This window comes from Passer domesticus, chromosome 5 (assembly GCF_036417665.1).
Source record: "Passer domesticus isolate bPasDom1 chromosome 5, bPasDom1.hap1, whole genome shotgun sequence".
Classification (NCBI taxonomy): Eukaryota; Metazoa; Chordata; class Aves; order Passeriformes; family Passeridae; genus Passer; species Passer domesticus.
In genome coordinates, this window is record NC_087478.1 from 82,265,166 (window position 1) to 82,288,380 (window position 23,215).

The following is a 23,215-nucleotide window of genomic DNA, read 5'->3' on the forward strand; positions in this document are numbered from 1 at the left end:
TGATGAGTAGGGAGCTGTGAACTAAGCCCTCATGTGTGCTGTGCTCTTTCTTCAGTCTCCCTGTCCATTTTTGTGGTTAATAATCTCTTTACCTGGGAGCCTTTCTCATTTGCTGCCCATGCTTTTGATCCTAAGTAGCAAAATGGGGAGTTGGTGACAGAATCTTTGAAGTTGTTTTCCTCTTCCTTGCTCTTCTGCCTGTACATGACATGCAGGCATATAAACAATGACTTTTTAAACCATTTGCTGGAGCACAGTGAAATGATGAGTATTAATGGAGCTTCTTAAGGTGCTTTCCTAATATAGCAAATGGGTTCCAAGCAATAAAAGCAGTGTTAATAGCAGCATCTAAACAGCAGCAGCAGTGTAGGGCCTTGCACACCATTCTGCTGCCTAACAGCCCTCCTTGCATTCCTAAAAATAAGTTAGATATGTGGAGAGGCTCCTAGGATGAGCTGTCCACAGCTCCTCTTCCCTGATCCCTGTCTCTCTGGCAGGAGCATGCCTCACCCGAAGAGCTGCCAGGCAATTAACCCTTGTCAGGCTCAGCTGGCACTTCTTACAGTGAAAACTCAGAAGGAAATACAGCAAAAAGGGAAAAAAACCCTCCAAAATCTCTGATGGCAAAACAAAAGTGAGATACACAAGTTTCGAGCAAGACTGCTTTATTCCTGAGAGAGAGGTCCTCAGAAAGCAGACAGGGAGCAGCAGAGCTGTGAAGCAAGGGGTAAAAAACAGGCACTGTGTCCTTACTAGTTCACTAGTTCTGTTCACTGGTTTCACTCTCCTTACTGGTTCTGTCCACTAGTTTCACTGTCCTTACTAGTTCTCTGCTGTTCTTTGCTGCTAATGCCTTCTGAACCTGATATAAATAAATAAAACTGGTGGGGCGGGCAGCAGGTAGCAGTTCTCATTATTTTTGTTTAGATGATCCCCATTCATGCTGAGCAGCAAGGCATTTATTGCAGCAGGCACTGAGACTTCCAGGAGGAGTTTCCAGAGCCCCTCAGTGTTCACTGTGCTGGGATCTGGCACTGGGTTTCTGCTCAGTGTTTTACCCTGTTACTCAGAAATACCTGAGCATTAACTCCTCAGAAGCTTTCTTGACAGAGCTGCCCTTCTTCTGTCACTTGGAACGAAGAGCTTGGATGAGAAAGAGCAAGAAGAGACTGGATTAGTCCCAAATAAGAAAACAGTGTCACAGAGTCAAGGGTTTTTTAATGCCACTGAGAGAGCTGTTGAGCTGATGGTGCCAGTTGTCCACAAAGTCCCAAAAATAGCATTAAAGGGCTTTAGGAGAGCATGCAATCTGGAGCTGCATAATGCAACAGGGAAAAAATTTGATTTTTCTGCTTGCAGTGGTTTTTGCTGATACTCCTTGCATTTAGGTGGCCTTGGTCTGTGGGGAGAGTTAAAAGATATTTAGCAGAAGGTCTTTGTGCTGGAGAAGGGGAACGAGCCATGAGGAGAAATACACGAAGTTCTTTCTTCACTGTGGGCTGCTGAGTGTAGCAGCCCTGAAAGGATGGGCAACCAATATTAGCTCTGAGTTAAATATAGATAACAAACCAGGGAGTTATGCCAATATCAGATTAATGTATCCTTTCTGCAGAATGTGAAATTCTTATTAAAGGTCATCCTTGATTCCAGAGATTTGTTTTTCAGACTTTGGGCTGTTGAGAGTCTCTGAACCAAGGGATGTGTTTATTCCAGGAGCACAGGCAGGTGGTGGCAGTGTAGCAATGTAGCTGTCCCGGGGTTAGGAGGGAGCTGGAAACCAAGCAGGGAGCTCTCACTCTCCCAGATACTCCAGAGAGGAACCAGGTACTTCCCATCAGGAATTAAATCTTAAAAGGAAATTAAATCTTCCCTTTTGCAGCTTCAGATTGAGTGTTTGAGCATTTCACTGTGTCAGTAGCCAGAAGAAAGGCTGTGCTGGCAGGTGTGTGGAGTGGGCAGCAGCAGAGCCACCTCTCACCAAATGTACAACTCCTTCCAGCACAGGAGGGGAATTTCTGGGGTGGTGGAATGAAGTCCCAGTGTGATCAGTGTGACAGCTCCCAGAAACTGCTTGTTTTGTCTGCAGAAGGGTGCTTGGTATCCACGCTCCATGCTGGATTTGAAATTAGCTCCTCTTGACACGCTCTGCCAGCATGCAGCTCAAAGTAAGCAGCAGAGAGATGCGTTGTGCAGAAGGATTCCTGTACCCACAGCCGAACGATAATCACATAACAAGGGAGCTCCAAAAATATTTTAATCTGAAACATTTTAATCTCTAATCCCTGCTAGCTCTGGATATCTGAAGAGAAGCAAAATTTAGCAGCAGAGTGGAAAAATCTGTTTTATTTTCAAATTCAACAAGACAGTTTCTTTTGGATTAGTATTAACTTTAGATTTGTATGAAGTGCTTGGCAAGTGTTTCACTCAGGTTTCTCCACATTTGTTGTACAGAATGCAGTTTGAATTGTTCAGTGTAAAATGAGCTGTTGCAAAAGAGGGATTCAGAGACATTATGTGGAAAGCATCACTTTAGAGTACACATATTTTTCAAAGCAGTTTGATTTTACAATGTAGCCTCCTGAAGGTACAAGGTCCTGAAGTCTTGTGAGTATGGAAGAATCTCATTTAAACAAAAATCTTCATGTTGTCATGCCTGAAACCTAGAGATTGGTATAAATGTATCTCAAAGGCTTAGAAAGCAGCTATGAAAATTAATCTATGAGTTACTTTTTTATTAAAGTGGGATTAATTTTCAGTCTCAAATGATAGAAGATTTCATCTTGACAATTCTGCTAAGACATAAATACCTCACAGCAGAATTAGACTTTCTAGTGTGGAATCTCCCAGTAAAAGTGTTTCAGTAGTGTCCAGAGAGAAAATTCAGGAGTATCCAAAGAACATCAGAGGCAGACAAGCTGATGAGACAGGATCTACCATATGAAAGTGGTGTTAAATTTCACTCTTGACCACATGTCCTCATCCACTGATGCTGTCAGACCTCCATGGCACAATGGGCACAGGGAGTCTCCAGAGTGCAGTGTCCAGGTGCATTTGTCCATCCCCAGAGAAAGCTGTGAAGTAGTGCACCATACAGGGGAGTAATGCAGTGGCAGGATTAGTAAAGCAGCTTTAATTCAGTGTACAGTTAGGGAGAAAACATGTTTGTAGCAATTCTGGAGAGCGCTTTTGCTGTGTGGGTTCTTGTGTCTTCCTTTCCAAAGGTGTCTCTGTCAGGGAGGGCAGTCATTCCAGGTCACTGATTATTTTTATCTTTAGCCATGCTAAGAGCTGTACAGGCTTCAGGTTGCAGCTGTAAGTTAATATATTTTGAATTTAGGTTTTTGGTTGCCTCAGTCAGTCTTGAGCTCTGCTAATCTCAACTCTTGGCTTTTTTCTGCTTTGCTTGCAGATCAGAATGACCCCTTTTTGTGCTTAAATCCAATACTCTTAGTCTTCTCTGAAATTACCTTCTTTCCTTTTCTGGGTACTCTCCTGTTAGTTTCAGATGTCCACAGAAAATAGAGTCTGCAATTAAAACTGTGAAATTAATGAATTTATCTCTATTTGCTCATTATTTGTCATAAATGAGTGGGTAGTCTGTACCTTCAACACTTTCTGTAAAGGCACAGACCAAACGTGGGGTCAGGACAATTCAGTACATGCACACACACAGACCTTGTGCACACTTACACACACAGATGAATGTTGAGGTTAAAACCACCTCACATCTGGCCAGCTCTCAGCAGCCTCAGCAGTTCCAGTGACATCTGCAGTCTCAGTGGATGTGCTGTGTCCTGCTCCTGCCTTTCCCGTGCTGCTGCTCCTCACCCCGTGGTGGTGGCTCAGTGCTGGCAGGGTTCCCATGATGGTATCTTTGGGGCTCACTTTGGAAATCCCTCTGGGCTCAAGCAGAGCAAATAATGCTGTGTAAAGACGTGTTACTGCTGGTGGAGAGATAAAATTATCTTGTGCTTTCCAAGTGCCCCAGTGTCTTGTCTTGATGGTAATTAACTGGTGACATACACATTGAGTCAGTGCTCTAGGATTTGTGCCCAGAATAAGTCACAGAAACACAGCAGCTTTAGCATAGGAGAAAAGGGTGAAGGGGGCTTTTTTCCTTTTTTTTTTCTCTTTTCTTTTTTTTTTTTTTTTTTTTTTTCTGGATAAGATATGAAAACTGCCCAGAGCTGGCCCTGTTCAGAAAAAGCGAATCAGTCTCTTAGAATTCTTTTTTTAAGATGTCAACTTCCCTCTCATACTCTTCTGTGAGGACAAAGAATGTCTTAACGTCTGTATTGAAGTCGTCATTAAAATAAAAGGAGATCTGTAGACATCAGCTATAAATCATCAAGAAATGGCTTGTGGGTAACCTTTGACACAGCTGAACCCACTGGAAATGAGCCAGAGCTGGATTCCCTGCCTTCAGTGAAGCCAGTAGGTGCACTGGAGGTCTCTTCTCTCTCTCTGTCTCCATCTCTGACAGTGTCAGCTTCTGGGAGGTAAAAGTGTTCTGGCTGAGTGATGGAAATGCTTTTGGATGTGTTCTTAAATAGACATTTGTTTTATGCCTGAAAAGAATAGGTTGGTCTTAATAGTGTGGTACTGGGGGATTTTAAAGGTATTTTGTGAGGCAGTTGTCAGCATTACAAAAACTATTTTAACCAATTGTTTAGGCTTGAGGAACAGCATGGAGTAGCTATTGTGTGTGGTTGCATGCCTGTTCTCCAGAATTAACAGGGAAGGGGTAGATAAAAATCTGCCTAATTTTACATAATGGAATTTTAGCTTTCCTGTGATCTGACTTCAAATTCCTGCTGAGTTTCTACAGTGTAACAAAAATACTAGTTTGCTGTTGTTAATTTTAATTTCTAAGATGCAAGGTTTTAAAAGGAGCTGAAAGTATTCAGCATCTCATGGGGACAAACTATGAGTCTTACTAATGAATCCAGCAATTAGTGGTTCATTGTGCCTGCCAGCAATTTGGCCCCAGTACTGGTCCTGGTGGTGATTTCATTTCTGCTGGTGTGAAGCAGGAATAGGATCTGAAGTCTGTGCTCCAAGGGGGGCTGAATACTTCTTCAGCACTCTTCTGCTTGTATTCTGCATTTAGCAGCAAATAGTAATGAACATAGGTAGGGTCAATATGTGTGTATGTGTATATATATATATATAGAGAGAGAGAGAGAGAGAGAGAAATCTATAACATGAATAGTAGTTCCTAAACCTAAAGGGTTGCAAATGTTGGTGTTGCCATGCAGTTTCAGCAACATGTCTGATGTGTGCCCAGATTGCACAGAATAAACTCTTTTCAGAGGTGAAAGGTTGTCTTGTCCCCAGTTTTGTGAGAGTTGGGACAAAGGGGTTACCCTTTGCTTTCTGAGCCTTGTGTAAAACACTAGAATTTATATTTGGTGGCACTTTGTGGTGGCTTCACAAAGATGTTAGTGGCCATGCACAGAAGGCTGGGTAAGGAGTGGCTCACTCAAATTCCCAGAGGAAGTTTGCTGTAAAGTAGGAACAGAGCCTGGCTCTCTCTGGCATGACCTAAGGGATCAGGAATTGACAAAAGGCATGGCTGCAGCAATCCCAGCCATTCCCAAGAGATGTTCTCTCAAGTAGCTGACCCCACATATGGGATCATGGATGGGGTACAAATATTAAACAAATTCTTCTGTGAGTGCAGTATTTACTGAATTGTGTGTTGGCTTTCAGCGTTCCCTAGAGTACCTTAAACTCCCTCCAGTTTCTGCAGCTGCTGATTAGATTTCATCTTGCTGCTAAAAGGAGGTGAAACATAAAGATATCAAGCAGTTTTTAATAGCATGCAAACATTAAAGACAGATGAGTTTTGTATTGATAATACAAGCTATTAGTTGGAAAAACAAATTTTCAAGCAAGTCATGGCCACAGTTGCAAAGCACGTCTTGACATTTTGGTTGCAGTTGTGTGTATCTGTACATAAATACAGTGTATATTATCTTTGCACTACATATTCCTTGGGCTGTACTTGCTGCCTCTCCTAGTGAGAAATCTGCCTAGGCTGCATGGAGATATCCAAAGTCAGAGAAAGCACAGGTGTTTTTTGAAAAGGAATTTCTTAGCCCCCTGCCAGTTGTCCAAGCTGTTTGAAATCTCTTTTCTTTCAAGGTCTTTGGACTTGTTTCTTCTAAAGTTTTCAACAGCTGGGTTTTTTGGGTGGTTTGTTGTTTGGTTTTTTTTTTGAGGGGTGGGGGGAGGATTGGTTTTGTTTTGTCTTTTTTTCCCCTAAATGTTAGCAACTTGAGCATCCCTGCCTCTCCTGCCTGACCACAGCAGGATGAGGGGTCTGTTGCTAATTTGTTTTGATATGGTTCTCTTTGGTGTGTATTCTTTTTGAAATTAATTCCTTTTGCAGGTGTGGGGTTAGAGGTGGTGGTGTGCTCCCAGCGAAGGTGTCATCCACCACAGAGAGGAGGTGGGAGGCTTTGATCACTGTGGCTTCTGTTTTCTTGTTGTTCATTTAAAATGTACCAGTTTGTAATGCTGTTTGGCTTTGCAGGTCCTTGTTTTATTTCCTTCCAAGTCTCTCCCCATCCTTGCAGGTTTGTCGTTTTATTGCTGTTCATTCTGCCTAACATTTACTGGGGATTGTTCCTTGGAAGGTGGTGACTCCAGGTGCAGTTTAGGCAGCAACAAAATCCAGTCCAATGCCTCTGTTTCCATTTTTTAAACAGCCTTGTTATAGGTAGAAGAGGTTTGCATGCTATTAACTCCGCACGTTCAGAATTATGCAGAAAGGATTTTAAAAAACAAAATTAACTGGGGCACAGAGCACTACAGTTTCTACCCAGCACAGCTTCAGGAACAGATAACCACAGATCAAGCTGTCTGACCTCTGTCTGCTTTTTCTGCAGCTTCTTTTGAAGCAGCTGGACATTTTAGGAGGTTCAGTGCAGGATCAAAGGAACTCCCAAACACTGCTCTGAGGAAGAGTGGCTGTGCTCTTCCTTGTGACTCAGCTGTTTACTCACTGTGTGAGATTAGGCAAATCATTTAGCCACTTTGTGCCTTATTCTTCCCAGCTGTAAAATAAGGCAGAAGCTGTCAGAGTAATTATGAGCTCTAATTAATTAATAATTCCTATGGTACACTGGAGAAGTGATTTTTTTTTTCCCCTTCTGTACTTTACTGGTTGCTGTGTATTTCAGTGGGGGCAGTTTGGGAGAAGCAGTCTTCATAGGAAGAGTCCTTTCCCTTCTCTTTTCAGGACCAGCCTGGCGAGATTTGCTCAGCTTCACTGTGGCTTTTCTCTATATGAGGCTGCTGAGTTAAATTTTCACTCACTCAGAGATGCAGAATGGGAAGGAGGTTTTCCATTATGAGGTGCAAGTAAATGCTAAAAGCTCTTTGTTCCTGCAGTTTATTTTCATGCTGTACTGAAAATCCTCTTACTGGGTCCTCTCAGCAAGGTGGTGAGCAACTCTCACTTCTGCTGGTTCCAGTCAAACAGAAGAGCAAATGCCCAATTAGAAGAATAATGGTGATAGGACTAAGTAATTTACTTCTATGTGGATGAAAACAAATGCTGAAATTTGGATCCGCATTGGGATAAGCATCCATAAGTCATCAGGTTTCCCTAGAGGCTGGTGGGACTGAAAACTCGTGTTCAAGGAAAATGAGCCTAGAAATCTCCTACTGGCTGCTTTCCTCAAACACATTGTGCTATTTGTCTGTGGAGATTACCAGCAGAGTTCACAAGGATGGTTGGGCACTTTGACAGTCCAAAGCCAGCCAGGAGTGCCAGTGTGCTTTGGAGGATTTGTCTGTGAAGATCTGTGACACTGAACAAATGACTTTTGGGTAAACACGTACCAGGCTGTTCCTTCTGCTCAGCTGCACGTCCTGGTGTGTTCTCTTGGCCAGGCAGCCTGCCTTGTGCTCCACAGCACCCCAAAGGGCAAGGTCCCAGTGCAGCCTTCCCTGAAGACCTTTCAAGAGCTGTGTCTGTGAGCAGAGGTGTGAGCAGGTGCTGCACAGGGAAGGCCTTGGTGCCAGGTCACCCCTGGACACAGACTTGGGAGGGCAGTGCTGGTTCTCTCTCCAGACACTGCTTTGAGGCTGCCCTGCAGCTGAAACATCCCCCTCCTCACGTCTGGGGCAGCAGGAGGACTGAAGTGATCCCAGAATTGTGTGGTTTCTCCTCTGTCACCGCAGCCTGTGTGTTCTGTGCCTGGTAGGAGACGTGCTGCAGTGAGTGCTGTGTGTCACACAGAGGTGTGGGCTGGAGGGGAGCAGTCTGCCATCTCACAGACAGGCCATTCTGCATGCTCCTCCTCTGTCCTTCCTGCACCTGTTGGGGAGTTCTGCTTTGGCAAACAGCACTGCTAAATGCAAAGTGAAAACCACCCAGCAGCCCTCTGGTTTTACTGTGACAACGTGCAGAGCAGACAAAACCAGAGCTTGGGGTTTGCATGGCAGTAAATTAGTCTGCAGGGTGGATGACATCTTTCCTGGCAACTCCACTTGTAAAGAAAAAGGAAAAGGGAGGATGTTAGGGATCTCTCTGAGAGGAAGAAATCCCAGAATATCCTCACTGAGAGTCCCTGCTGTTGCAGAGGAAGACTGGGGGAGAAGTCCTCTCTGTCCCAGGTGCTACAGAACAGATTCACTTGCTGTGTTCCTGCACCACTTTTCTCCATGAACAAGAATGGAGGCTGTGCACTAATCCTCCCAGTGTGTAAATCACCCTTGGGGAGTAATTTATGCATTGAGTAGTTCTCTATATGCAGAGCAGAGAACACAAAGAGTATTTGTCACTAGTGTAAGGCAGCTCAGTTTCCCCCTTTGAGTCCCATGAATAAGAGTATTTGGGCAGTTTCAGTGAAGGACTAACTTGGGTTGAATAACATGCCCTGAGTCCAGAAAGTACCTGCCTCCTGAGAGAAACTCATGCAGGAAAAGCAAAGCAATATCATTTAAAAAAAAATAAAAATTAGAAATTGCTGCTCTGGGTATAGAAAAAAACCCAGGGAGAGATCTTTCTGCACCATCACAGAAGTAAAGGTCTGTGCAGAGCCAGAAGGAAGGAACACCATTGTTCCTCATACCTTCCCTCATCCTTCTCTTCAGTGCCTTTTCCTTTCTAACCAGAGCCTGGTCATGCTGCTTTTGCTCCTGAAACTTGTGGGCAAGAATACGATGAAGTGAAGGATAATTCTGTTGTGTTTATTACAGTGTCATAACCAAGATACCTGGTTTCATGTCTCGTATGTGTTTTTCTGCGTAGTTAGAGAAATTTCCACCTTTGCAGGAAGGGACACATTATTCTTAATCAAAACTTGAGAATGTGGCAGGAGGAGGTACAGCTGCAGATGAGCATTATCTAATTCACCCATCCTGTCATGTGAACACCCCTGCTTAATTTAATACAATTATTTCATCAGTGAGGATAATATCAGCAGCATGATTCATTTATACATGTTTCACCACTGCCTTTACCTCTTGGCTTCTTATTATCAGTGCTGATAGTTCCACCATGAATGGCTTCAGGAGCAGGGGAGGGGATGTGAAGGAAGCTGCCAGTGTCTGTATGAGTGTGTGGGCAGCTGTAGTCTTGAGGGACACTGATTCCAGAGGATTTTCTTTGCATCTCTGCTGTGGTACCTCGGGTCCTTATTTTGGTTAGACACTTTTGGATAAGCAGGAGTCTGGATAAGCCACTGAGTGGCTGCATTGTTCAGTGGGCAACAATAGCATCATTGTCTTCTGCCCCAGACATGCCAGTAAGTGCTCCATATTTTGCATTTCTATTGAAATTAAGATCTCCAGGAAACAGAACCAGGGTGGGGGGATGAGGCTTTGTTTCTGTTGAGGTGGCAGAGGCAATCTTGTAGAAACCCCCCTCCCTGGCTTCTTATTTCTAACTCATTTGGCTGTAATTTGTACTGTCAAGGTCATTTCAATAGGCAGCAAGACGTGGTGAATGTGTTCCCAGAGGTCATGAAAAGCCTCTTTAGCAGAGCAGGCTGGGCTGTGCTTAAGCCAGGTCATTTAAGCACATTTGTGTTGCCAGTCAGATGATACCCAGAGCAGTTCATGATTTTGTAATAAACCCTGCAACCTGGGCCTCCAGCGTGTGCCACAGTGGGATCCAGCACTCGGGTGTAAATGACAGTACAATAATTCAGAAACTCTATTTTAATAGTGCACTAACCTTAAAATATGAGAAAAGAAGTGAGATTATCAAATTCTAATGAATCGTCTGGGTTCTTCACCAGCAGCCCCACCCCCCTTTTTCATTCTCTGAGACTGGTTCATTCGTGTGGGCTATCAGTCTTTTATTCAGCTCTTGGTGTTGAAATAGTGCCATTTTTAATAAATGGTTTAGAGAGTTTCTCCAAATCAGATTTTATCCCCTTCTTTTTCCATATCTATTCTCCGTAGAGATGAATTAACCTTTTATCCTAGGAGGAAGTAAATAGAGACAGCATGATGGCAAGATTAGAAAAGACATCACTGCAGCCAGCTATTCCAGGGCTGGTGACTGCGAGTCAGAATTCCTGGGTCTGTCTGGAGCTCTGCTGCTGTCCCTGCCTGGCTGCGGCCAAATCCCTTCCTTTGCCCTCTCTTTCATCTTTCCTCCCACGTTAATAAGCACTTTGTGTTAACCTGTAGCATTTTACCTTTCCAAAGGACCCAGCAGACCTTATAAAAGCAGTGTGATCCACGCTCAGCTTGCCAGCAGCATTTCTGTTTGTGTGGCATGTCAGGCACTTGAACTTGGAGATTTTCTGTGTCTGAAGTTTGAAGTGTGACAGCTCAGAGTTACACTAATCCAGGCTGAGTGAAGCTGCAAAAATACAGCTCTTGAATATTTTACTTACCCCCCAAATCCTGGTGTAGGTGGAGGGTTCTTTCTTTCCTCAAATACCTAGATACAACCTGGGGAAAAAAAATAAACTAGAGGAAATCAAGGATTTAAAGTTCCCTGAATTCATGTTTTGGTTAATGAGTCTTCCAGTCCTGGGGAGCACATCAGTTCTCCCTAAAGCAGCAACTGTTGTGACCCAGCTGTGATCCAGGGGATGGGAATCTCTCTGCCAGTGCTTTGCTTTGTGTGGGTACATTTTATTAGCCCCTCTTCCTCTGTTTTTGCTTATGCTTTATTTTCTACATTTATTTTGTGCGTGTGTGTATTTTGTTTTGTAAGACAAATGTGCTACTTTTAAAGAGACATTTCGTAACCTTTAATAAAGATCATACTTTATTTTCATCACATCTGTGTTTATATTATTACAAGCCTTTTGGGTATTAACGTCTTCTGGTCTCAGCATTAATGTTTTGGCTGATATATAAATAAATGTTTGACTTTAACTCTTCAAAAAATCCTGGCTTGGGAAAGAAACCCACCTCATCAATGTCATCTTAGAATAGCTGCATTTCAAAAAGGGCAGGGACCAATCAATGCTTTCTCTAATAAAAATTGAGTGCAGGGAGTAATTCTAGATTCTGTGATCCACTGCATAAAATCAAATCTCCTGGCTTTTGAAAGATTCTGTCTGTCTGAGGATACTACATCTGGGCTTTATGTCTCTTACTTGCCCGAGCAGTCTGGCATAATTGGGAAAATTCTGCTAATCTGTCATGTGGCAGAATGTTAGCTGGAAGATTTTATAGTTAAAAAGTAAAGGTAGACTAACTAATTCTTATTTGGGTTACACAGGCTCAGATCAATAATGAAGACAGTACAGTTCTTGATTTAAGCTGGAAGAGCAGAGGATTCTGAATTTATGGCTGCAGAAAGGGAAAAGAGTAACATGTTTCACTGACTGAAGATCCTAACAGTCATCTTCACACTTAACACAATTGTATGTTATTACTTGTCCTCCAGATATTTTTTAGAGTCCTTTGGAATAAATTATTGTAGTTCCACTATTGTAAAGGAAATGACTGAAGTTATTACCACATCGTGATGCAACGCAGGATTTTTAATGCATTTGACTTCCAGCGAGGATTTGAGAATGCTCTTTGAAATAACAGAAGTAAAAATGTTATGAAGACCAAACAGTGAAGTAGTATCATTTTGTAAATATATATAATAGCTGAAAATTGTTTACTTATCCTCCTTTATGAGAACCAAGCTTCTGTGACCTCCGATTAATTTACCATTAGCCTGAGCACACAATGAAAGTGAATGAAGGGGCAATTTGGAATGACATTTATCAGCTCTGGAGCTGTCGACTTCTATTATTTCCACAAGGCCTTATATTCCTTGGCTTCAGAGAAGGCTGTGCTGACTTGAATGAAGAGGAGCATTCTTACTACCAAGAATGGTTGCAACACAAACAGCCTCATTGCTTGATGCCTACAATAGGGATAAAAAAACTTGCATTAAACGAGATCAGAGCCACCCTTGAGTAGTGGACTTGGACAGGACCTTGCCTTCACACCAGGTTAAAAAAAAAGGGAACAAAAGAGCTGAGAATAGGGAGAAGGAGCAAGAGGAAGGAAGGAAATAAGCTTTATAGGGATAGGATGGCTGGGGGCTGAGGATGAGGCTGAGAAGCCTGTCACGATGGGCATGTGGGTTGGAACCCACGCTGCCTTTGCCATGGGTGAGAGCCATTCCCACCAGGACTGCCTGCTCCTCCTGAGCTGCTGCTCTGTCAGATTTCTGCTGGGCAGGGAGCACACTGCAGCTTTCTGCTCCACATCTGCCACGGATCAGCCCCTTTTGGTGAGCCTTACAGCAGAGGCCAAGAATCCAACGCGCAGGGAAACCAAAACCTCTTGGACTGAGCTGAAACCAGGCTGTGGGCAGGTTTACTTTGCTTCTCAGGCTGCCTTCCTTCCAGATAGTTACATGGCTTTGCTGTTCAGGGATCCTTGTCTGGCACAGGGTTGCTGTCTTTGGTTGGTTTGTTGGCTCATTTGTACTCAAAACTTTAATGCGACTAACTCAGCACCGATTTGACAACACTAGAGTTGGACTGTTGTGAGACTTCTTTGTTTTTTAATTGAAATCAGGGGAGCAGCAAAGCAAGTCCTCTTCCATTTGTCTGGTATTTTACTTTATTCTAATTTTATCTTTCTCTGTTGTATTCTACTACAATGGATTTGTATTACTGTAAAGTAACAAATCCCTTCTAAAAATGTCGACTGCCAGTTTTACTGGTGACATTTTTAACCCTGCAGCCTAAATCTCAGGGAAGATAACAGAACTCTGCCATCTAGGTACCTAATTCACTTCTGGGAGTATAGTGTGTAGGCTCCTAAGGCAATTCTATGCACTGATTTTTTTCCCATTTATTTTATGCACAAGTTGCCTCTAGGATGGCTTCAACATCACTTTCAGGATGACAGCTTTGTCCACTATGCCTCTGATAATGTTTATCTGCTATGACTGTCACAAAACTTTGGAAATATAACCAAATGCAGAAATATAATCAAATCTAACAAAGGTGCTTTGCTCAGAGGCAATGGGAAAGTTGCATGACAGAGCTTTGCAGAATTGTCTTTATGTGTGGAGACATCTACACCGTATTTCCATGAGCAATAGGCAGCTGTAAAATTCCTTCTTTCCTGCAGCACACCCCCCTGTGTGGAGAAGAACCACTGTTACAGGATAGTTACAGAGACTTCAGTGGTAACAGGAAAACACTCAAACAAAAAAAACCCCACAAAAACCAAAAGCTGAGTCTAATCTCACTCAGCTTTGCATTGTTGTAAGTAAGTCAGGAATGATTCTATAAAACTAAACGTGCTTACAGTTTAGGGAGACCAGAATCAGTTTCTTCATGCCTGGAGCTGGAGCCCAGCTGTCTGATGAAGCACTTCTCGTAGCTAAAGGATGACTTCCCTAAGTCACAGTGTCAGACAAGAGCCAAGCTATTATGTGATGATTTGATCTAATATCACATCCATTAGTTCTGCTTATTTAAAAGTCAGTTAAAATCACTTCTAAAATGTTCCCCTTGTTGAAAATCCTTTCCTCCCTTCTCTGTTGGGATTTTTTTTCTTTTTTTTTTATTGTATTTTGCTTTGGTCGAACAAAAATACATTACTTGGCATTTTAAGTTTTTTATAGCACTCTTGTCTGTAATCAAGCCAGGTTTAAGAATAATACCATTACCCTGCAAAAAATGTCACCCAATTTTTCTGTTTTCACATAATAATAATAATAATTGTGAAATCTAGAAGTTCAGCTTTGCGCCAGATAAAAACATCTAGGGGTGTGTGCAGAATTACCCAGGTTACTGTGTCAGGTTTTGTTAAGGTGGAGGAGAAGTATTTATTTCCTATGGTGTTTTTGTGCTTGGAATTCTAAGTTTGGGAATTTCAGGGGAAAATGCAAGTTAAAAAAAAGAAAAACCAAAGAGAAGGCACACACACACCCCCCCCCCCAAAAAAAAAAAGACCATAAAAAAATCCAAGTGAACCCCCATTCACTTGTTTGCCCAGTTTGGCTAGTGGTGGTTGAGTGTTAAGTGAAAATGGTCTTCAGTTTTTACTTCATTAATGAATATAAGATTCAAAATAAAATATAACTGTAAAATTGCTCTTTATTTTCATGATAGAGGCAAATGTCTTGTTGATGGGAATAATTTCTTCAGAGATAGTGCAAATGGATGATGTTCTCTGATCATGTCACACTAATTTTCCAGTTTATCAGTCACTGCAGTTCCAGACTGGAGTGACAAGAGGTATCACATTTGATCTTCATTTGTGTGATCCAGGCTCTCAGGTTCGGGGGTGCAAGGGAGCTGAAAGCACTGCCTTGGCTGGGCAGAGCTGTGCCAGCAGCGCTTGGGTGATAACCTCTTTCCTCTTCTGCTTTCACAGGATGAAGTGGCCCAGCCTCTGAACCTTTCAGCCAAACCCAAGACATCTGATGGCAAATCTCCCACATCCCCCACCTCTCCTCACATGCCAGCTCTGAGAATAAACAGTGGGGCCAGTTCACTAAAGTCCTCCGTGCCAGCAACATTAGCGAGTCCTTCAGCCAGAGCCAACACAATAGGTGAGCTCAGTCCTGTGTGTCCCTCTCCATCCTGTGTGTCCTCCTCTGTCCTGTGTGTCCCCCCCAGCCCTGTGTGTCCCCCCCAGCCTTGTGTGTCCCCCTTGTCCTGCTGGGAAGGGTTTTTATCAGCCAGTGCCAGGCAGTGTGCCCAGAGCTGGCCCAGGGGGACCGTCCTGCTGCAGCTGGTTGGTGTGGGTGCACAAACTCAGAGACTTTCCTTCAGGATGGGTATATTAACTTTTACAGGCTCAGAAAACAAAGGCCTGTGTTATTTCAGAATCTGCTTTGCTTTCTGATAAATGCTGGTTTTTAATGGCACACACTACACACAGTGACCTAGAATGATGGGCATTGGAGACCCATGATATTGTCCTGTGTCATCTAAAAGTGATGGATGAGCTTTCAGAAACATCTCTTTAAGGTAAAAGTCTACGTCTTTCCAAAGTTACAAGTTTAATTCTCAGTCCATCCGAATGCTGAATGGAATAGTATTTCACCTTGGTGTATAAGCAAAACAATCATCAGGTTCATTCAAGAAAACCCCAAATTGTTGTTCTGTGTTGCAAAAAGTCTTGACTGACTTTGTTCCAGAAAATAGTGATAGTTCCTCCTCCAGCCAAAATTATGTCTTTGCCTAAGGACGATCTAAATAGTAACAGTCTTACTGGTAATTTCATAAATCTGATGTGTTACAGGGACTGTCCTTTGTGTGTGTAAGGAAAATGTGTACACATCCCATTCCTGATCCTTCTAACTGAAATGTTGTATTCCATGAAATAATTGAGTATGACCTGGATCAAGGTTCCATTATGTAAATCAAGCTCTGTTTTGGGAATTGAGTGAGGCAGCTGTACTTCTTCTGCTGTCTTCTAAAGCATCTCCTGCCTGGCTACTTTCAGGGGTAGCACAGAAAACCCCAAAAGAAGCCGTAGGTCAAACCTATCAAAGCTATGTCTGTGATACAGCAGTGCTATGCAGTCATATTTATTTGCTATGACACATTACAATTATAGAAATATTTTTAAAATATCACATTACTAATTGTTAATGTCAGTATTGTTATTTACCCTACACTCTTTAACTGTGATGCATAGTAATGTATTTTATCTTCAGTCTGCTTGACCCTGCTGCTCTCCATGCACAATGCATGGAATTTTATTTTTTCACACTAGATTTTTTGTCCTTAAGTAGAGGGAACATCATATTTCCATGGGAAGTTAAGCATCTGACTCACATTTCAGTGGCAAGACATCTCTTGTTCTCCCCTCTCCAATCCTCTTTGCCTGCACACCTGGTATTTTCCATAGGTTTGAGACCCCTGCAATTTACTTCTTTTAACAAGGTGCAGATTTTGAAATGCTGTACCTTTAATGAGTGATAATGTAATTGGATAAAAGCTGTGAGGATGAACAGAGCTTTAAAGGTCACTCTTGTAAGAAGAATTAATGTGTTATACCATTAATAAACCATGGAAAACCGTGGAGCAAAAGATAACATATTTAAGTTATTGTTAATGACATCGAGTTCACTGCTGTATATCTCTCTGCTACAAATATAGAAAGTGACTTTTTGAGGTTGCTGAGCAGTATCTCTGTGCATGCTGTATGTGGAAGATAAGCTGTCTTTAGCTGGTGCAGGAGCTGGATGGACACTCCTAGCAGAGGTTTATCCTTTAATGGAGGACTCAAGGACAGGAAGGAGAAGCTCCTGGGCTCCCTGCAGAATCTCCTGCTAACTGCTAGGTCAGGTCCAGCCCAAGGACAGCAAGCAGGGCTCATTGCCATGGGGAAACCCTGGTGAGCCTGAAGTGAGCTTGAAATCCCAGCTCACCCTCCACAGGAGCTGCACCGGGAGAAACTTTGGTAGGGTTTTTAGCCAAGCCACAAAGGTCCCTGACGTGTTAGGGAAGCTGGGTCACTTTCTCATCCTGAGTGATAAATAAATCCCTCCACAAAGAGCCCCTGGGCACACTCAGCCACTTGTCAGCCCCTCCACCTCTGGAGTGACTGGAGCTGTCAGCACCAGGCACAAGCTGTCTGTCCCAGGTGTGCCTGCCCACCTTGCTGCCATGCAGCTGGGCTGTCCCTTCTCAGCACCACTAACTTCAGATCAAACCCTTCTCTGGAAGCCCTCCAGGCCCCTTGGCTGAGAAATGCCTGTGTATTGCTCAGCTTTGTGTGGGGGACACGACTCAGAGCCTCAGGGGTTGTCAGCAGGGCTGCACTCAGGCATGCAGCTCCACAGCCCTCTCCAGAGCTATCCCCATAGCTCAGAAACTGTGCTACAGACTGAGCAGTCACAAATGTCATGGCTTCATGTATGACTTTAAATCCAAGCATTTCTTTTCGGGAACAGGCATATGTCCGTATACTAAAAACAGAAACAATTTCTCTCTGCTCTTTGCCATTATCTGCAACATCTCTGTGCTAGTTTGGCAATCCTTGGAACTAAGTTCATTTTATGTAATGCAGTTCCCCTCTCTGTCAATAATTCACCACCTACCCTAAACAACAATAATTTACATTCAACTCGCTTCTATATTAATCATTTCCCTGCACACCAGCATCTTGGCAGCTACTGAAAAACATAAGGAGTGCTTGCTTTTATTCACTGTCATGTGCCAAACTGTCTCAAAGATAGCAGTATTCAGGAAAAGCCAAATAGTCTGGAGAAGGGCATGAATTCCAGCTCCTAGGCAAATTTGGCTCTGTTACAGACTGAAAGTATTATACCTAGACAGCAGCAAAAGCGGCACTAATACTGCTGTTTGTTTGTTTATTTGCTTCCCTTTTAATTTATTCTGACTACATGCAAGGTTGATCAGATGCAAAGGTTAACAGATGCAAACTGGGGAAGAAACCAGGCAAGTTGGTGAAAAGGAGATGAAAAAAATTTTAAAAATTGAAAAAAGAAAAATCAGCTGTGCTGGTGCAGGCTATATTCTTCCTTACACTGGGAAAACTGGAATTACTGGAATTCCATTGGCTGGGAATTACCGAACTGGGTCATTTGATAAAAGCAATGTGGATCAAGTTATTTCATACAAAACTCTCAGGGTACCTGGGGTTTTAGCCAAAAGCTAGCTGTTAGTACAATTAGCAACAGTCAAACTGCACAGGAACTTTTCTTTCTAGCTGTTCTCCTCCAGAGAAGATGGGAATATCAGTCCCACTCTATCCACAGTCAAGAAAAACCAACAATAAAACCCCAGACCAAGCTGAAATCCTGACAGCAGCACAGCACTGAACTAATCTGACATCAGCTTCTTCCCCAGAAATGTTTCAAGCAGCAAGACAATGTCCTGCGTTTTTTGGCAATCAGCAGATCAGATAGAAGAGTCTAGCAATACAACAGGGATGTGTAATCTGACATGATTAGACAAGGCTCTTTAGGAACAGAACATTCATAATTGAGACAAAGAAAGAGTATTAATAACACTTTCCTAACACGGCAGTTAGCCATTTTATATTTCCTTTCTTTAATCTTAGTGTTTTTCAACAAATCATGGGATTTAATAGCGTGTTTTGGCAGATTAGAGGATTTATGGCCCAGATGTTTTTTGTTCTAAAAATGGATTAGGGTGTAAAGTTTGCTGGAATCCATGGAACATGTTGAGGCAAGCCGGTCATTTTGTGTGTGATTAGTGCCTGCCTTCTGTCTCACAGTCCCTCCATCTGTCACAATTCACCAATGGATCTGGTTAGATTTAGCCTCATGTCACAAACAGAAGTCCCTTTTCTGGGCAATTTCATATTACAGATTCATTTTATGCCGTTTTTATGCCCTAGTTAAAAGACAGAAAGAAGAGTGCGTGCGTGCGTGCGTGCGTGTGTGTGTGTGTGTGTGTGTGCACGTGTGGGGATGTGGAAGGGGAGAGGGAGGTTGATAGATATTAGCCTCTACTTTAATATCTGAAAAATAGACTGGGGCTTGGAGTCTCCCATCAGTATTCTACCCTACAAATGACATGCAGATCATAATAAGTATAATCTACGGTACGCTAAAGGAAAAAAATGACAAAGTGTCACATTTAAAATTAAATAGTATTAGCTGTGCCGGTGATGCTTGTAACATTTTAAAAGGAAATAATTCAGTGACTACTAAGGCTAAGCCCTAGGCTGTGAATTTGCAGCAAAACAGTGGACATTTGACCTACTATTAGCAGCATGAATAGGAGTGGGAATGTAGGTCCGTGTAGCTGTGGTTTCTTGTACATTTATGAATGACAGGTGGTGGTGGGGAGTATTCAGTGGATGAGGTTTTTCTTCTCAGCCATTATGCATTTCATATGTATAGCAAACCACCGCCACCTGTGGTTTATTTTAATGCAGTCACAAGTTTGGAGAAGGGGAAGAATGAAACGCTCTGTTTTTAAGAGTTTGGGATTGCTGGTGTGATCAAAGCTTCCCCTAATTCGTACCCAGTTCTATCCTGCTGCATACAAACCACAGGGCCAACCTCTGCAGTGTCAGGGAAATATTAAAACTAATGGGATCAAATAGCAGCAGTGAGGATTTTGGCACCGAGGTTTCTCAGGCTTTGTGTCCAGGTGGCTCTATCACAACAACAGCCGAATTACAGAGCACAGGCAGGTTTGTGGGCATTGCCTTTTAGCTCTTTCTCATTAATAATGATAAACTGCATTCCACTGAGGGAAGCTGAAGTGTTTTCCTGTAACTTTTTGGTTTTTAAGACGTCCTTTCTTCTGTCCTGTCCCAGGTTATTTAAATGACCACGATGCTGTCACCAAGGCCATCCAGGAGGCCCGGCAGATGAAGGAGCAGCTACGGAGGGAGCAGCAGGTGCTGGATGGGAAGGTGGCCGTGGTCAACAGCCTGGGTCTCAATAACTGCAGGACAGAAAAAGTGAGTTTCCCAGATGCCTTCTGCAAAGGGTCAGAGTGATCTTTTGCCTCTCCCCACAGATACACAGATTCTTCCTCCCTTCTTGTCCTCCGTCTTCTTATTCTATTTTTCCTTCCCTGTTTTTGAAAAGAGAACAGTTCAAAAAAAGTGAAAAGCCAAAAGATGACATGACAGAGAGACCTGGAGACCCCTGGGGGAGAGTGGGGAGGAGGCAGAGATAGTTAAAGCCCTCACGAGAACTTTGGAGACCACTAATTCTCTATTCCAGCCTGTCAACACATATTAAGGGAAGGTGATCTTGGAAATCTCTGGGTCTAAGTGGAAATCTTGCTTTATGGAAATGCTTACATGTGTTTGTGAGATGAGCTGGATTTGGAAATATTCAAGCTTCTTTAGGAACATAAGCTTTGCTGATACTCAGGCTCAGCTTCTGGGTATTTAGCCTTGTGAGGTCGTCATATATGATATTTTGTGACCATTGCAATGTAGCACTGTCATGTCACATTAGATGACTGAACAGAATTGAAAAGCAGAGAATTGACAACACAAACTGCACCAAATATTTGCAGTGAAACTTGGAGGCAGCAGAACGTATGGGCCTCACTACTGTCTGCTCTTGCACTGGCCTGTGAGGCTGTGCTATACCAAAATACCAACAAAGATACAAAAATACAAAATACCAACAAAGCGGATATTCTCTAGTAAAATGTGTGTGCTCTCACTGCCGTGCGTGTCCGTGGGGCTGTGCTTTGCTTCCTTCCCCAGTAAGTGCCTGATGTCTCTGTGTGCCCTGCCTTGCCTTATGGAGGATAAACAGACCTGCCAGTGCTCGCTGCCACATTCATTGTGAGCTGTCCTTGCAGTGCTGCCACCCAGCATACACATCTCAGCTCTGGCGTGTGCCTCAGCATCGTGTGCTCAGCAAGACTTTCCCTGTTCTCTCCTTCCTGCTGTATTTTCTGGGGTGATACAGCCATTGCTGTGCAGTACAAGGTTCCTGTTGTCACATTTGGTGTCAGCTACATTTAACTGAACCCACTTCTACTGTAAGGTCTTGTGCAGTTCACTGAGACAGGCAGATAAATGGATTGAATAAAGATGATCAGCTATTTAGCAGAAACTTGAAACCCAGTCATCCTGGGAAGCTTGCGAGTCAAACAATATTGTCCAGAATGAGCAGATTGCTGATTTGGATGGCTTTCCATTTTGCCTGGTTTTAGATGGAGTTTGATCAATAAGCTGTGAGAAGCCAGCAGCCTGTGTAATGAATGTTAAGTGTACGTGTGAGCCTCTCACCGCTGCACTGTTTTCATCGGCCTGTCCCGGGTGTCAGTGGTGTAGAAATGACTCCAGTTCCCTGCACTTTCTGGAGAGGAAGGGGAAGGAGAAAAGAGGTCAGTGTAGTAGGTATCTGGCAGTACATACACTCTGTCTCAGGAGAGCAGTACCCTCTGTCTCAGGGTGCTGCCATGGGGACAGAGAAAGAGAAGGCTAGAGCATGTTTATGGCATTTCACAGAGCAGAGCACCAGAAGGGAAAAGGGAAAAGCAGAGTGTCAGATATAAGAAGAAGTGATCACAAGCACAAAGGAATTTATATTCAAATATTTAAGCATTCTTGAAAGGATGCTCGGAGCAGAAATTCCTTTTCTGTGCTCCCCATGTAGAGATGACTTTAACACTCAGGCAGATGCTAATGCAAAGTGACTCCAGCTATTCCTCGCAAGCATAGCTAAATTGCCCTTATTTGTTAAGCGCATTGAATTCAGCTGTGGATACAGCAGTTGGTTGCATTCAGAAAGCATCTGTACCCTTTTTTTTCTTTTTCCTTTTTTTTTTTTTTTTTTAATCCACCAAAGCAGAGACAACTCTACCTATCTCCCCCCTCTCCTCCCTTGTGCTGGCTGGGAATTGTCAAGTGACAACCGACCAAATCCTTTTGGACAGGAAGCCTTCATCCTGAGTTCTATATACTTGCAAAGCAGGCCTTGTGGTTGGATCAGGAAGCCCATTAAAAGCACTTTGATGGTATGGAAATTCATCTTCATGAAGCACCCAGGCCCCTAAGCAGCATGCTGTTTAGCTGTGGTTACAGATCAGTCATTCACATCGGAGGGCAGTAATTGTGCTGACGGCTTGTTCGGCAGTAGAAGCACATAAAATAATCCCAGGCCCTCCACCATGGCATTGCCAGTTAATCTTCTTTAATACAGATCAGCTGTTGTTCTAACACATGACTTTATGCTGGCTCTAGTGACTCTGCACAGCCTTTTGATTAAGTAACAGGAGTGGAACCATCTGCATTCACTTTATTCTGTTACTTTCCTATTCTTGGGATTCTCCTTATTCCTTCTGTTTTCACTTCACACCCTCAACCTCAGTTGAAGTTTATTTTCCTCTCTAATTCATACCTCCTGGTAGGCTCGTGGAGGGCAGACAGGAGTTCTTTTACAAGGTAGCAGGAATTAAAAATGGTTTGCTCAATAGAGAATTATTCTAAAGCAACTGCAGGCTTTGGGGGTTTTGATACAATTAGTGCCAGAACTTTATTGGGGCTTACTGATTGGAACTCGATGATCTCAGAAATGTTTTCCAGCCTAATTGATTCTGTGATTTATTTTAATATGTGAAGTTCATATCCAGACAAACGATCCAACTTCTCTAAAGTTTGTGTCTTTTTGCTCCAGGACATTAAGGTTTTCTCACTAGGAGCAAGGTTTGAGAGGAAAGCGAGTGCTGCCATTTTAAATTAAACTTTATTCTGGTTTTCTCTGTTTTCAGAGACAGAGAATGAGATAGTTGGGAATTTGGTTGGCAAGAAACAGTGCTGTCGTTTTTTCACAGAGTTTCCCTTTTCAGCAGCTCAAGGTCCCAACACAGGACTTAATGGCAGCCCCTGAACTTTTGTGACATCTTGTCTGTCACTTTTGCCTCCTGACCAGAGAATTGGAGGCGGGGGGTGAAATTAAGATGTAATTATTCTCTTTTATCCTAATGTATATCTATGTATCCCTGGGCATATTAGTACTTAGAAATGCACATTAGTATTTATAGGCAACAAACACTTGTTGGGGCTATCCCAGATTTTCCTCCCTTCTTTGCTGCAGTGGGCAGTGTACTTTTGGAGGCCTGTGATTGATTCCCTGTTGAGCTCTCTGTTGCAAGAATTGCTTCTGCAGCCTTCCTGTGGAGGGGGGCTCTGGGGGCTCTCCCCAGCGTTTGTGGGAGACTCTTGCTGGGGATTTCTCTGCCAGGGGTTGCTGGGCAGGCCTGGGGCTGGAAATCATCTTTGGGAGTCTCTGTTGAAGCTCTTGGGGCTCTTCAGATGTGTCCTGTTTTCTTGCTCGTGTTCC

General features: G+C 43.1%; 1 protein-coding gene across 10 annotated transcripts in view; it reads left to right on the forward strand.

Annotated features, from left to right (window-relative positions):
- The window catches only part of SOX5 (SRY-box transcription factor 5), a 276,165-nt gene that overhangs the window by 226,150 nt on the left and 26,800 nt on the right, over positions 1 to 23,215 (forward strand). For all 10 annotated transcript variants that reach the window (XM_064421478.1, XM_064421482.1, XM_064421474.1 and 7 more), the window contains 2 exons: positions 14,821 to 14,998; positions 19,718 to 19,863. In XM_064421478.1, the coding sequence (XP_064277548.1) occupies positions 14,821 to 14,998; positions 19,718 to 19,863 (324 nt within the window). The remainder of the gene's footprint in view (positions 1 to 14,820; positions 14,999 to 19,717; positions 19,864 to 23,215) is intronic.